The 12,017-nt window shown below is 48.8% G+C and overlaps 1 protein-coding gene across 2 annotated transcripts in view; it reads left to right on the forward strand.

Annotated features, from left to right (window-relative positions):
* The window catches only part of FAM120A (family with sequence similarity 120A), a 95,721-nt gene that overhangs the window by 78,423 nt on the left and 5,281 nt on the right, over positions 1-12,017 (forward strand). The window contains exons 13-17 of one of the 2 annotated variants that reach the window (XM_042964440.1): positions 4,548-4,757; positions 6,184-6,367; positions 6,810-6,947; positions 8,944-9,085; positions 9,524-9,620. In XM_042964440.1, the coding sequence (XP_042820374.1) occupies positions 4,548-4,757; positions 6,184-6,367; positions 6,810-6,947; positions 8,944-9,085; positions 9,524-9,620 (771 nt within the window). The remainder of the gene's footprint in view (positions 1-4,547; positions 4,758-6,183; positions 6,368-6,809; positions 6,948-8,943; positions 9,086-9,523; positions 9,621-12,017) is intronic. The other variant, XM_042964441.1, reaches the window with a different exon arrangement.

A 12,017-nucleotide genomic window follows, 5' to 3' on the forward strand; every position in this document is an offset into this window, starting at 1 on the left:
AGTAATTCCTTTTGTTCTTTGTTTTGGCAATGTTAATTTTCTCCAAGTTGTCCCCTGATTTTTCGGGGTGCTTATCTTTTCAATGCACTTTGGTTAGTTGCTGTGTTTGCACGGCTGCACTCGCTTTCTGTAATGTCTGTGCTAAACTTTAGAAAGTTTAAGACTTTCCAGAGTTAGCTAAATCAGGGGATCTGCCTTTTCTTTTTATGTACAGGGTTTTGGGTTTTTTTCTTTGCATTTGTTTTTTTGTTTGTTTGTTTTGTTTTTTTGTTTTTTTTTTTAATTATTTGATTTGTAATCAAATAATCTCTTTTGACAAATTGCCTTCACTTTTAGATCTTTTTGCCATTCTTTATGAAGGCATTCTTTCCCCTCAGGAGCATTTGAGGCTCACTTTATAGATTATCAGTATTCTACAGTTGGGGCCCAATCAGTTTCTGGTTCCCCTAAACTACTGAGTTAAATTTAGTAATTTGATGTTGAGTGGCCCTTGACTGTGCGGAGCCCAGGTCACGTGTGGTCACCCCAGGCTTCTGATGACTTTGAAACAAGCTGAATAAGACAATAAAACTCAGAATCCACCCCAAATTGTATTCTTTACTTTGTAGATCAAGATTTTCTGTTTGCTAGACAGAAATTATTTTCATTTGTAATGTTTTTGAATCTAAGTTTTCGTTCTAGAGTATTTGGCTGGGTGTCCCCCGAAAGGCTGGCCCTAAGCGCAGGCTCTCACTCCCGTGCCCCCGGCTGGTGGTGCCGTCACCACTGTCTTCGTCACCAGCCCGTGCTCAGGGGTGTTGTGAATACTTTGACTAGCGTGTGCTGCCATCCCTCTACCTCTACTTCCTGTTTCTCTTATTTAGATTATTACATCAGTATTGACATCCCAGTTCTGAAAATCAGACCGCCAGGTATCAGGTATGCCCACCAAGCCTTACTCACCATCAAGTTGCTTTTCCTCAAAGTTCATCTTCTCTCCCATATCCTTTTCATTTTGGATCAACACACAGGGTATAACTTTTGAAAGACAGCCACACTCTAAGCTTTCATTTTGGTTCTTTTGAGGTCTTAGTGCTTTCATGGTTTTCTCCTGATCCTTCATCTGAAGCCAGGTGTTTCTAGAACTGTGTTTAGAAAGACCTATTTTATGTGCAGTGACTTGAGGCCACCGTCCCTTCGGCTCTTGCTGGTCTGGAGGCCTGCCTTCCCTTCACCACGGACGGCCTGCACCGCTGGCACCTCACGCACAAGCAGCCTACATTCCGCAGAGCTAGGGGGATAAGAGCATTCGTTGGGGGGAAAGGTAGTTTTTTTGTTTTTGTTTTTTTGTTTGTTTTTGTTTTTTAAGATTGAGGATTCTCTCAGCTATCAGATTGAGAACTAAGAGGAATAATCATTATTTAAATGCTACAAAAGTCCCTACGCAGAGCTGAGAGTCCCCAAATTCAGTGATAGAAAAGTAGACTTTTAAATTGCTTTTTCATTTAACCATTACAATTTTTTTATATATCGAATGCAATGACGATGCTTTTCCATGAAACGCCATTTCACTGTTTCGGATATAGTCAACTCTTGATTTTGGTGGCTGTCTTAGGGGCCGCTATCCAGTTTGTGGATTGCCCAGACCCTACTTTTCTTCTCCCATTTTTGTCCATTATGTGCTTTGAAAATAAAGAGGAGAAGAAAAGAAAAAGACCCAGTTCTGACAGTTTGGCCTCTCGTTGGCTTTTCTGATTGGGAGATTCGGTGGGGAACGGTGTTGAAAGTTTTAATTTAGACTGACTTTGTAAGAGTGCTGTCTTGTCTGTGCGTGCTCTGCCTGCCGTGACCGTGAACAGGTGCGTGTTCTATGTGGCTCCTCACAGACCCATGACAGGGATCCACATGTTTTCCTCATGTTTTCCCTGGTGTATTTTTTAGGCGCTTCTCCTAGGTTCTGAGCATGGATGTAATGACGAAGGTAGATTAGCAATGTTTGGAGGAGGGCGGGGAGAGGGTGAGAAGGACTTTTGTACAGGCTTCATATTTGTCCAGTTTCTTTCCCCCTTGCTCTTGACATCCTTGTAATTGCTTTCAGTTCTTCTCACAGTTTCACTGACTGAGTGCAGAATATGAAAGGTGGAGGAGGAGGGGCTTTAAGACGGTATCAGGCCCCTGTGGCCCCTGAAAGAGTTAGGGCAGGTGCAAGTAAACATGGCCGATCAGAGGAGGGGTCTGCAGTCCAGCAGTGACACGGCGGGCAGTGCACCCTCGCTGGAGTGGTTCTGAAGCTCATTGGGCAGAGATTAAGTTCCAATTTGTACTTCCTATAAAGTCAGAAAACTGTACTTTCTTTAGTTGAGGAGCTTTGGATAATGCTGATAATTTTATCTTCCTGCGTAGAAGAGAATGAGATTGGACCGTGAATATTGTAGCCATGTCTGTGATCAGGCATTCAGATTCTGGTGCTGCTAGTTAACAGTTTGATGGCATTGAGCTTTCTGTGACTCTTTCTCCATCTGTGACACGGAGTACGAGGAGCAGTACCTGTGTCATACAGTTGCTGAGACATCAGTGAGATGACGTGTGTGGAAATGTGCAGAGTGTACCTGACAAGTCCAAGTCTGTGTTAAGTCTCCTGTAGGTATTACTTAGTATTATTTGTGTAATTAACATGTAGGGAAAGACACATAAAACACTATGTGAAGTGATTTAGAAAGCTTTTCGGATAAGCCAAGATCTGCATGGCAGAGTTGAGATTTTATGTACATTATTTAAATAGCTTTTATTTTGAGAACTTTTTCTGTGAAATTAATGGTAGTTGCCATTACTTAGCGATAGGATATTCATTTGTGAAACCCATGCAAACAGTTCCTTCGCTGATGGCAAGTCCAGTTAGAATAAACAGATGTGTGTGCATGGCTGAGGCAGACTTCCCCGTGCCCCCTGTCGGCTCACTGGGAGCGCGCTTGTCCTAACCTGGGTACCTCCGTCCCCGGCCCGCCCGCCTGGGCGGCGGGGGCTCTGTCTGCTGCATTGAGGGTCGGCGTGTCCACATGGCCACCTCTGGGGACCAAGCACTGACAACAGCACTGTGCTTCCTGGGCTTCCCTAGAAGGCGCTTGCTGGGCTGCAGGACAACACTGGGTGGCGGAGTGGCCTCCATGCCACCCCTGGTATCCCCTCGCCCCGTGTGTGTCGGGGCCACTTTCCCAACAGTGTCAGCTTTCAGGGAGGAGAAGTTCCCTCTTTCTGCCTTGAGACTCTCAGAGAAGGGAGTTTCCACTTCAAGTGAATTCTTTCTCCATTTTGATTTTCTCTTTCCCCACTTTCTGCTCATAAATATAAAATGCATGCGGTCCCATCACCCAGCCCTGCCTGCCCTCAGCCGAGTGCACTGTCCTTCCCAGCGAGGCTCAGGCTCCGGAGCAGCAGGGGCCAATGGGGCTGGGCGGCAGGCGGGGCCGGGGGTGTGGATGGGCTTCTCCAGGTTTGGAAGGTTCTGAACTACATTGACTGAAAATCCAAAAAACCAAGGTTGGAAAACACAGCGTTAGCGGATTGTGGGGAATGGTGGCCCCTGAGCACAAAACAGCAGATAGTCAGAAATTCCTCAGTGTCGGGCATGGGAATGACCTTTTTTCTTGTGAATAATGAAAAGCCGGCGTACCTGCCACATTTAGGCATTGCTTAGGGTGATACCCCCGTAAGGTCTGTGTTCTTGAGATACCCTCGCCTTAGAAAATAAGCGTGAAAGGTAGGAAGACAGAACCCTGGCAGTTAAAACTGCCTTCTGGATAATCCACAAACGAGGTCCTTCATAGACAGACAATCAAGAGTTGACTGTATCTGTCAGTGTTCTCGCCCTGCGTGTCAGGTGCTAGGAGCCAGGGCCGTGCGCGCAGGGAGGTGCAGCGCCATGAAGGAGGGGGCAGGAGAGATAGTCTGCATGGTCCAGATACCGTGTTTTTGTTGTTGTGTTCTTCCATTTATAAGCTATCCATTTCTCCTGAAGCATTTGACAGTCTCATTAATGAGTTGCTACCTAAAACATTAACATGAAATAATGTAAACATGAAGTACAGGTTTTAGAATGGAATTATGCTGAGTAATTTTTAATATACTTGAAAAAATGCAGAATCTTCATGGAATGTTGCTTGTTATAATCTTTTTGTTCATACATTACCAGTGTGTAGAATCTGAAGGGTAACTTATTTTCATAAGTGGATAGTGGACTTCCTAACTGCTAAGGAGACTATTAATAATCTGTTACTATCTCATGTCAACTGCAATACAGTATTACTTTACGCTCCTATGATTTACAAATTCCAAATTGAAATACTTCAGTATGTTTATAAAACAGTCTTGAAAATTTAAATCTGTTAAGTAACATAAAAAGTCTCTGTGTTCAGATAGTGCTAGGTCGCTGTAAGGAAATAGCAGGTGTGCGTAGGGAGCGTTTGGTGGAGGGGTGTCCACGCTAACCGTGGAGAGCTGTAGTCAGAAATGGTGAGAATCGGGTTCTGCAGTGTTCTTACTCCATAGAAATCATTCTTTTCCATTTAAAGATTGAGAACCTCGACCCCCGAGGCATTCAGCTGTCAGCTCTCTTCATGAGTGGTGTGGACATGGCCCTGTTTGCAAACGACGCGTGTGGCCAGCCGGTGCCCTGGGAGCACTGCTGCCCTTGGATGTATTTTGATGGGAAGCTCTTCCAGTCCAAACTCCTCAAAGCCAGCCGGGAAAAGACCCCACTCATCGACCTCTGTGATGGTCAGGTCAGTCTCAGGAATGCCGGCCAGCGGGGGGTTGGCGGGTGGGGAGAAGCCTCCGGCCACCTCGGCGGGATGGGAGGAGTGCTTGCAGGCTGGTGAGCTGGGCTGTCTGCACAGGTTGCAGGCGCACACGTGATGTGCTGCACTCGCCTGGACCTCGCTCCCGGGAGGACCTACAGGCCTGGGTTCCTACCGGCCCCGGCCACATCTTTGTCAGCCACTCAGTACGCTTCCTTGTTTAATGTGTGTTTCTGTTGGAAGTCCTCTTGATGAATACATATTGTATTGTTAAATTACTCGCCTTATACATGTGGTCAGCAGCGCTGGAACAGCCCAAACAAAGCACATGGGACGGACACACGCGGTGTCTCCACAGGGCACATCTCACGACCTGGCACTTAGGGACATGAGCCAGCACTCGGCACTGTGCTTGGGCCCATTTCAAACAGAATCACCCACAGAAATGTGAAAACTATGGCACTAAGTGGATGGTGAACAGGACACTTGTTTCCAGTGTAAAGTCTGAAACAAGCGGTGCCCCCTCTGCATGAGGCCTCGGGCACGATTGTGGGTTACAAGTACATTTCAGCAAGCGGGTGGGTCCACGGACGTGGAGTCATGAATAGCGAGGACCGAGCGCATTAGTTGGAAGTCCTGGTCTGAGCAGAAGGTGCGGTCCACCATCAGACCGTCTTGTTCTCTTGCAGTCGCCTCAGGCTTCTGACGGCACGTTCTGCCCGAGCTGCCATGACCCTCGGGTCAGGCTCAGCATAAGCACAGATTTGTGGGGTGAGCAGGTTTTCAGATTCTCTGGTTAAGGATCGGTGTTGCTACTTGAATTTATGTATTTATTAACAAAAGACACTGCAGGTGAATGTCGTACAGGCTCTTTCACAGTGGATCTGATGCCCACTAGCTGTGTTGTCCGCATCCTTGGGAGCGATGTTATTCACTGTGATGTGATCCCCTCAGTCGGCCTCCCGCCCCCTGTCAGCACGGTCGCTGGGCCTTGGTGCCCTTTCTGCCGCGCGGGGCACACAGCTGGCCGAGTGCTCGGTCGGTGGGCATTGTCTGCGCTGCAGTGGGACCTTTCTGGACTCAGCTGTTGGCTTCCAGAACCAAAACCACTCTTTCAGTTAGTACCTTCGGTAGTGAATGGTCCTCACCTGGAGATCAGCTGAAAGCTGTGGCTTAAGTTGATGTTGTGTCTGTGGGAATGATGTAATGGAAGCAGGCGGTATGTGTTCGTTGATTGCATTTTCGGTGTGCTTGCCGACCGCACCCAGTGTGGCTGCACAGACCGTGACTGACTCACGGGAAGAGAGCACATGCATCCTGGCAGCTGGTGGGTCTCACTTCCTTCCTGTCCATTTCGATTCGAGCAAAACTCTGTGAACCGAGTTTTCACGTGCCGGCACTTGACTTGCAGGCCGAGCAAGCCGCCAAGGTGGAGAAGATGCGGCAGAGCATTCTGGAAGGGCTGAACCTCTCCCGGCAGAGCCACCCGCTTCCCTTTCCGCCGCCCACGGCGCTGCCTTTCTACCCTGCCTCCGTGTACCCCCGGCACTTCGGGCCGGTCCCCCCGGCTCAGGGCCGCGGACGGGGCTTTGCAGGTGAGTGCACAGGCGACGTCGGGAGGGACCGTGGGGTGGTGGGGACGGATGCGCCGTGTCATAATGTGCTGGGACCTCGTTCATGGTCAGGCTCATGACGAAGTTTGCAGTGTCAGCTCCTCACCATAGACAAACGCAGACCCCCGAAGAGATGCGGGTAAGGGAGAGAGGGAAATACGAAGGCTGTTGCAGAGACTGGATTTTACGATTGGTCGGCACAGCTGAAAACTCAGCTTGTGTTTGTGGTTTACGGTTTGCTCACCTGTGGGGTCAGAGGAGGCCTCTCCACTAAGGCCACCCCCTGTCCCCGGGGATGGTTCAGCCAATGGTATGGGAACAGCAGGTGAAGGAGATGGGGTCGTTCTGCCCAGAGGCCCACCGGTGGCTCCCCTAGAATCTGCTCCTCACAGCTTCTCCGTCTCTCTCCACCCGGGTCCCACAGGAGTCTGTGGCTTTGGAGGCCCCTATGGGGACACTGTAGCGACAGGCGCTTACCGTGCCTTCCGAGTGGCAACAGCAGCGGGACACTGCGGAGCCTTCTCAGGCGGGGACAGCAGCAGGACTAGCAAGTCGCAGGGCGGTAATTATGCCAGCACGCCTTCTCCTAGAGCTTCGCCGCCCCGCCTGGCCCCCCTCCGCGTCCTCCCCGCCAGGCCCGCTCCCGGCCCCGGCCGCCCCCAGGTCTCTGCCTTCCAGTGGGACGGGCGGGTGTCCACGCAGCCCTTGAGCCCGGCCCCAGCGCCGCCTCCCCGAAGGAGCAGGCTGCCCTACAGGGCTCGTTGGCGGGCTCCTTCCCCGACGACGGAGGTCCCGAGGCCATAGCAGTTCCTGGCATGGAAACTGACCGCAGCTTGTTTTGTAGGCAACGTTTTTGAGAAAGATCTAATAACACATACATAAATGAGCTTATTTTAAATTCCCTTTGCTTCTCTTCTTGTACGTATTGGTTTTACAAGGGAGAAAAAAGACTTAACATTTAGTTTTGAAATAATGTCTTGTGATTTTGCTGTAATTAAAGCCTGTGACTTGTAGTTTTGTCACACGTCCTGTATTTTGGGACCGCAGAGCCAGACGTGGCCATCAGGTCCACACCACAGGGCTGTTCAGATACATTTGTGAGTAACTTTAGGGTACACAGGCTTTCTATCCTTTCCAGGAATGTTCTTCCAGCTCTGTTCCTTGGGGTTGGCGGGAGACCTCTTTTGCAGCAGTAAGATGCACAGGCTAGCACAGCCCCCAGAGGGGCTCTGGGGACGTCTCCCCCTGCACCGGCCCCGCATGCCCTCTCCTGCCTCCCACTGGCTCTTGCAGCTTCCAGGGCGCTTTTCTTCCTGCCCACGCCATGCAGCGTGCAGTGACGCCTGCTCTCTGCTTCACCATCGGCTTCAGCTCCTTGCACCCCTTGCCTGGACACTCACGTCAGCGTGCAGTTGGGATAAACCTATGGGTAGGGTGGTGGCTCTAGACATTGTAGGGTCAGAAGTGGTTTTGTAGGCTGAAATGACCAGAGGAACTGCTTTGTTACTTCCCCCAGACTGTGTCTGGAGCTCAGCTCTGCTCTGTCCAGTGTAGCAGCCACCGGCCACTGTGGCTCTTGAGCACTTGACCTTGCTATAAAATACACGCCCAGTTTTAGATCTAATATGGAAAAAAGATTGCAAAATAATTAGTAGTTTTTATATTGATTACATGTTGAAATAATACTATTTTGGATATATTGGGTTAAATAAAACAAATTATCAAAACCTATTTTATCTGTTTTTGTATTATTTCATTGTGGCTACTAGGAATGTAAGGCTTGTAGATTTGGATGTTGGGCAGCGCTGTCTGGCAGCTAGAATGGTCATGGTGAACACCTGGATGATGGAGACTTAATTATAATCCATTCCATCTGCCAGAAGATAGGAAGCTTGAGGTTCTATTCTGTTTGGGTTTTATCAGAAGTTTTGCTATCAGTTACATATTTGAGAATTTTCTTAGTTAAGTCAGAAATCCTTAGAATATGCAGGCTGTTGGTGGTTAATAGAAGTTACTGATACAGTGGTGTTGGTGACCCCACTGATTTAATTTAATTTAATTTAATTTAATTTAATTTAATTTAATTTAATTTAACAATAAGAAATAACAGCCACATTTACTGGTTAACTTCTGTAATGTTTGGTTAAGGCAGGAAACTTGGAAGCAGTTCCCCAAAGAGAAAACATGGAGTTTGCAGGTATCCATGTTGGTAGGGGAGGAGGCTGGCTGTGAGCGCCCAGTGGCCATGCTTTATTGAACTGTTGCAGCCAGAAAGCCTTGCACATTTTGCATTTTAAACTCAGATCAGCTGTTGTGGGTTCTCTGAGTGGCCAACACTTTTGTCTGACTTTCAGGTGTATTTTCAACAACAGTTAAAACCCATAAACAATATGTAAATAGATACTTTATGTAATAAATAAGAAGTCTTCACAAAACTTCAGAGAAGGGGGCTTTATATGAAATATAAACCACAATGAAAACAAATTGCTCGCTTGTTTTCTTTTTGCTGTTTTTAATTCTCTGATTGTCAAGATGTATTTTGTCTATTTTTCGTGCAGGAATCCAACCTATACCTTCTCAGGGAGGGAAGCTAGAAATAGCCGGCACCGTGGTTGGCCACTGGGCTGGGAGCAGACGGGGCCGTGGAGGCCGTGGGCCTTTCCCCCTACAGGTAGTTTCTGTTGGAGGACCAGCAAGAGGGTAAGTTCTGAACAGTGAAAACATGTTTGTGTTAATTAGAAAATAGCCTCTTACTTATTTTAGTCATGAGTTTATTAGAAACATTTTTTCATCATTAGATATATTCCTTAATGTCATTGTGGTTATGTAGGATTCCATTGTATACAGCATTATGTAACTAAGCCATTATTAAATAGTTACCCACACATTCAATTAACAATTTTTTAATATTTAAAAAAGTAGCATTTTGAAGTATATTATTTTTCAAATTGAATGCACTGGATAGGGACCAAAAAACTCAGATTGATTTCTTGGAATCTTGAAATAAGTCCACGATGTGACCATGATTTATTTAATAGACCGGTGCTTTCTACAGCGTGGGATCGGCATCATTTTAAATGTTCCAGCTGCCTCAACAGATTCAAGCCTGTGTGCTTTTGTCCTCTTTTATCCGTTCAGGCGTCCGAGGGGAGTTATTTCCACCCCGGTGATCAGAACGTTTGGAAGAGGCGGACGGTACTACGGCAGAGGCTATAAAAACCAGGGTGTGATTCAGGTAATCCATGGGGCAGCGGCGCCTCACTCCGGGCTGGTGGCTCAGTGCCTGCGTCCAGAAAGGTCTGCCGGGGCCTCTCTGTAGCTGTCGAGCGCAAGGCAGACACAGCGGTGGCGTCACCTGCTCGCCGGCTGTGACTCCTCAGCCCACGGCGGCCGGCGTCGTGGGTGCTGAAGAGTATGGTCGCCTGGTCACTGCTAACTGGGGAGTATTCTGGGGCTGTTAGCGGCAGTTATATTCTAAAATGTTATTTAGGTAAATAGCAGTCAGGATTTAAGAAGAAAACTGACGTCTTTTTCTCCTCCTGGACTGTCTTGACTAGCACTTCGCTGAAAGGCTGAGCCTGTGAGGAGACAAAATCACGTACCCATCTTCATGACCGAGCTGGAGTTTCCTCCCACTTTGGATAGACCATGTTGGGACATGGATCCTGATGAATTTCCCCTTGAGAAGGATCTTTTAGAAATGCCAGGCAGCCTTACTGCTGTGTTTGAAGTTTCATCAAAGTGTGCTTTTCTTCCCGTGCTGTGCATGCAAATGTTCCAGCTCTCCCTTGGCTCCCACATTAGTAGCCCACGTGTGGAAATGTATTGGCCTGCCTTTACCAGGTGATCTCACCACCTTGGGAACTTCTGTGTTGATGAAATACATCTAGTGAGTCAGGTACAAGGGCAGCCCCCTCTGCAGTGTAGCATGCCCCAGGATGGGGCATGTGCTTGGCTCACTTTGCCCTCCTCAGGCTCACCTTGACCTTCCTCTGCCTTCTGAGCCCTTTTAAGCTGAAGGCACTGAGCCTCTGAACGGGTTTATAAGGTGGGGGGGAATGCACCCATGCTGTGCTCCAGCCCGGAGCCCATCCTGTACAGACAGCCCCTCGTGGAGCCATCACCCCTACTGATTAAGGGGGCCTTTCACATAAAACACAGACACCGGAACCACACAAGACAACTGGGTGGCCTGGCCTCTTTCTTGTTCCCGTGGGGAGCTCACCTTCTTTTATTTTGCTGCATCTTTAAAGTCCCTGAGTCCACTGGCTCCCCTCCCCCATGCCTGTCTCCTTTGCTTTGTGCGTGTGGAAGGACAGACAACACCGCCTTTTGCGCCCAAACGCCCAGACTTTCTTCATCTTGCCGAGCGTGTGCTGAGCGGGCTGCCCCCCTATGACCTGACCTTGTCTTTCTTGCATCCTGGTGGTGGGTCTGGGCACTGAGCCAGACTCTGCACCGGTCTGCGCCTGTGGCAGGACTGAGGTGGACCTGTGTGCTTTTGTCAGGGGCACGAGTGTCTGCTTCTGCACATTGGGACCCTTCGATGTGTCACAGGCTGGATCCCTTCATTCGCTGGAGATTGCCAAAGGAAGATAGTCTTGTTGCGTGATTTCTTTTTCGTTATTTCTTGGGGTGTTTTTATAAAGAGATGCTTCCCATTGGCTCCCATTTGGTACCTGAGTATTACAGTGCTTGCAGGACAGATCCCTTGCTGCCCTTGGCCACAGGCCCTTTGCGTGGCCTCTGGTCTGCGGTGGCTTTCTCCCTGGGCATCGCCCGGCCCAGCAGAACCACCACATTTCTCTCGATTCCTTGGTCTCTTTAGTGGGAGATGGCATTTGAAAACCACCGTCTGGGCACCCTGAGTGCTGGAGGGCCAGTGACTGTTCCTAGTGTTCTCTGAGCACAGATCTGGACGTGCAGTCCTGGTCTTCATGCATGAACACACGACATGCGAGCTTTTTATTGTCTTTTTCTTTAAAGATAAAATCCTCATAAATTCACACTGACGTTTCCAATTTAAACTGAGGGCTTTTACTTACATCTCTGATGTTACATCTACATGTCCTTTCCTCATGCTGAATCACTGTTTCTGGGCTTCTCTGTGAACAGGGCTAGAGGAGATACGTGTACTCGCGTGCACCAGGCACTCAGACCCGCACGTGCTTGTGCTGCTGCACGCTCTTGTGTACCACACGCACAGGGGAATATGCATGTGGATGCCGCTGTTTTTATCTCAAGAATTTAGAGCGACTCTTCTGAATCAAATTGAAGACTTCAGGAATTTGATTTAAACTTTACTGTTCGTGTCCATGTCTATTATCTTCCACCCTGAGAACCGGGGCTCGTTAAGTTAGAGTCAGAGTGCCCCTGGCTGGCCCTTGGCTTCGTCCACGGGCAGTCACGGTGTTGACACACTCACCCTGTTCTCCCCCCAGCTCTCGTTGTGACAGTAGCTGTGCGGTTATCCGCTGCATTGTCCCAGCGTGCAGCCTCCACCCACCACCCCACCCACGCCTCATTGGCCTGGCCTCTGTGGACCCGCGTCCCCTGCCCGCCGGCCTTGTCCCTCCAGGCTCTCCTCAGGGGACTCCACAGGCGGGACGTTCAGAAGCACTTTGCTTTCCTA

This window comes from Panthera tigris, chromosome D4 (assembly GCF_018350195.1).
Source record: "Panthera tigris isolate Pti1 chromosome D4, P.tigris_Pti1_mat1.1, whole genome shotgun sequence".
Taxonomy (NCBI): domain Eukaryota; kingdom Metazoa; phylum Chordata; class Mammalia; order Carnivora; family Felidae; genus Panthera; species Panthera tigris.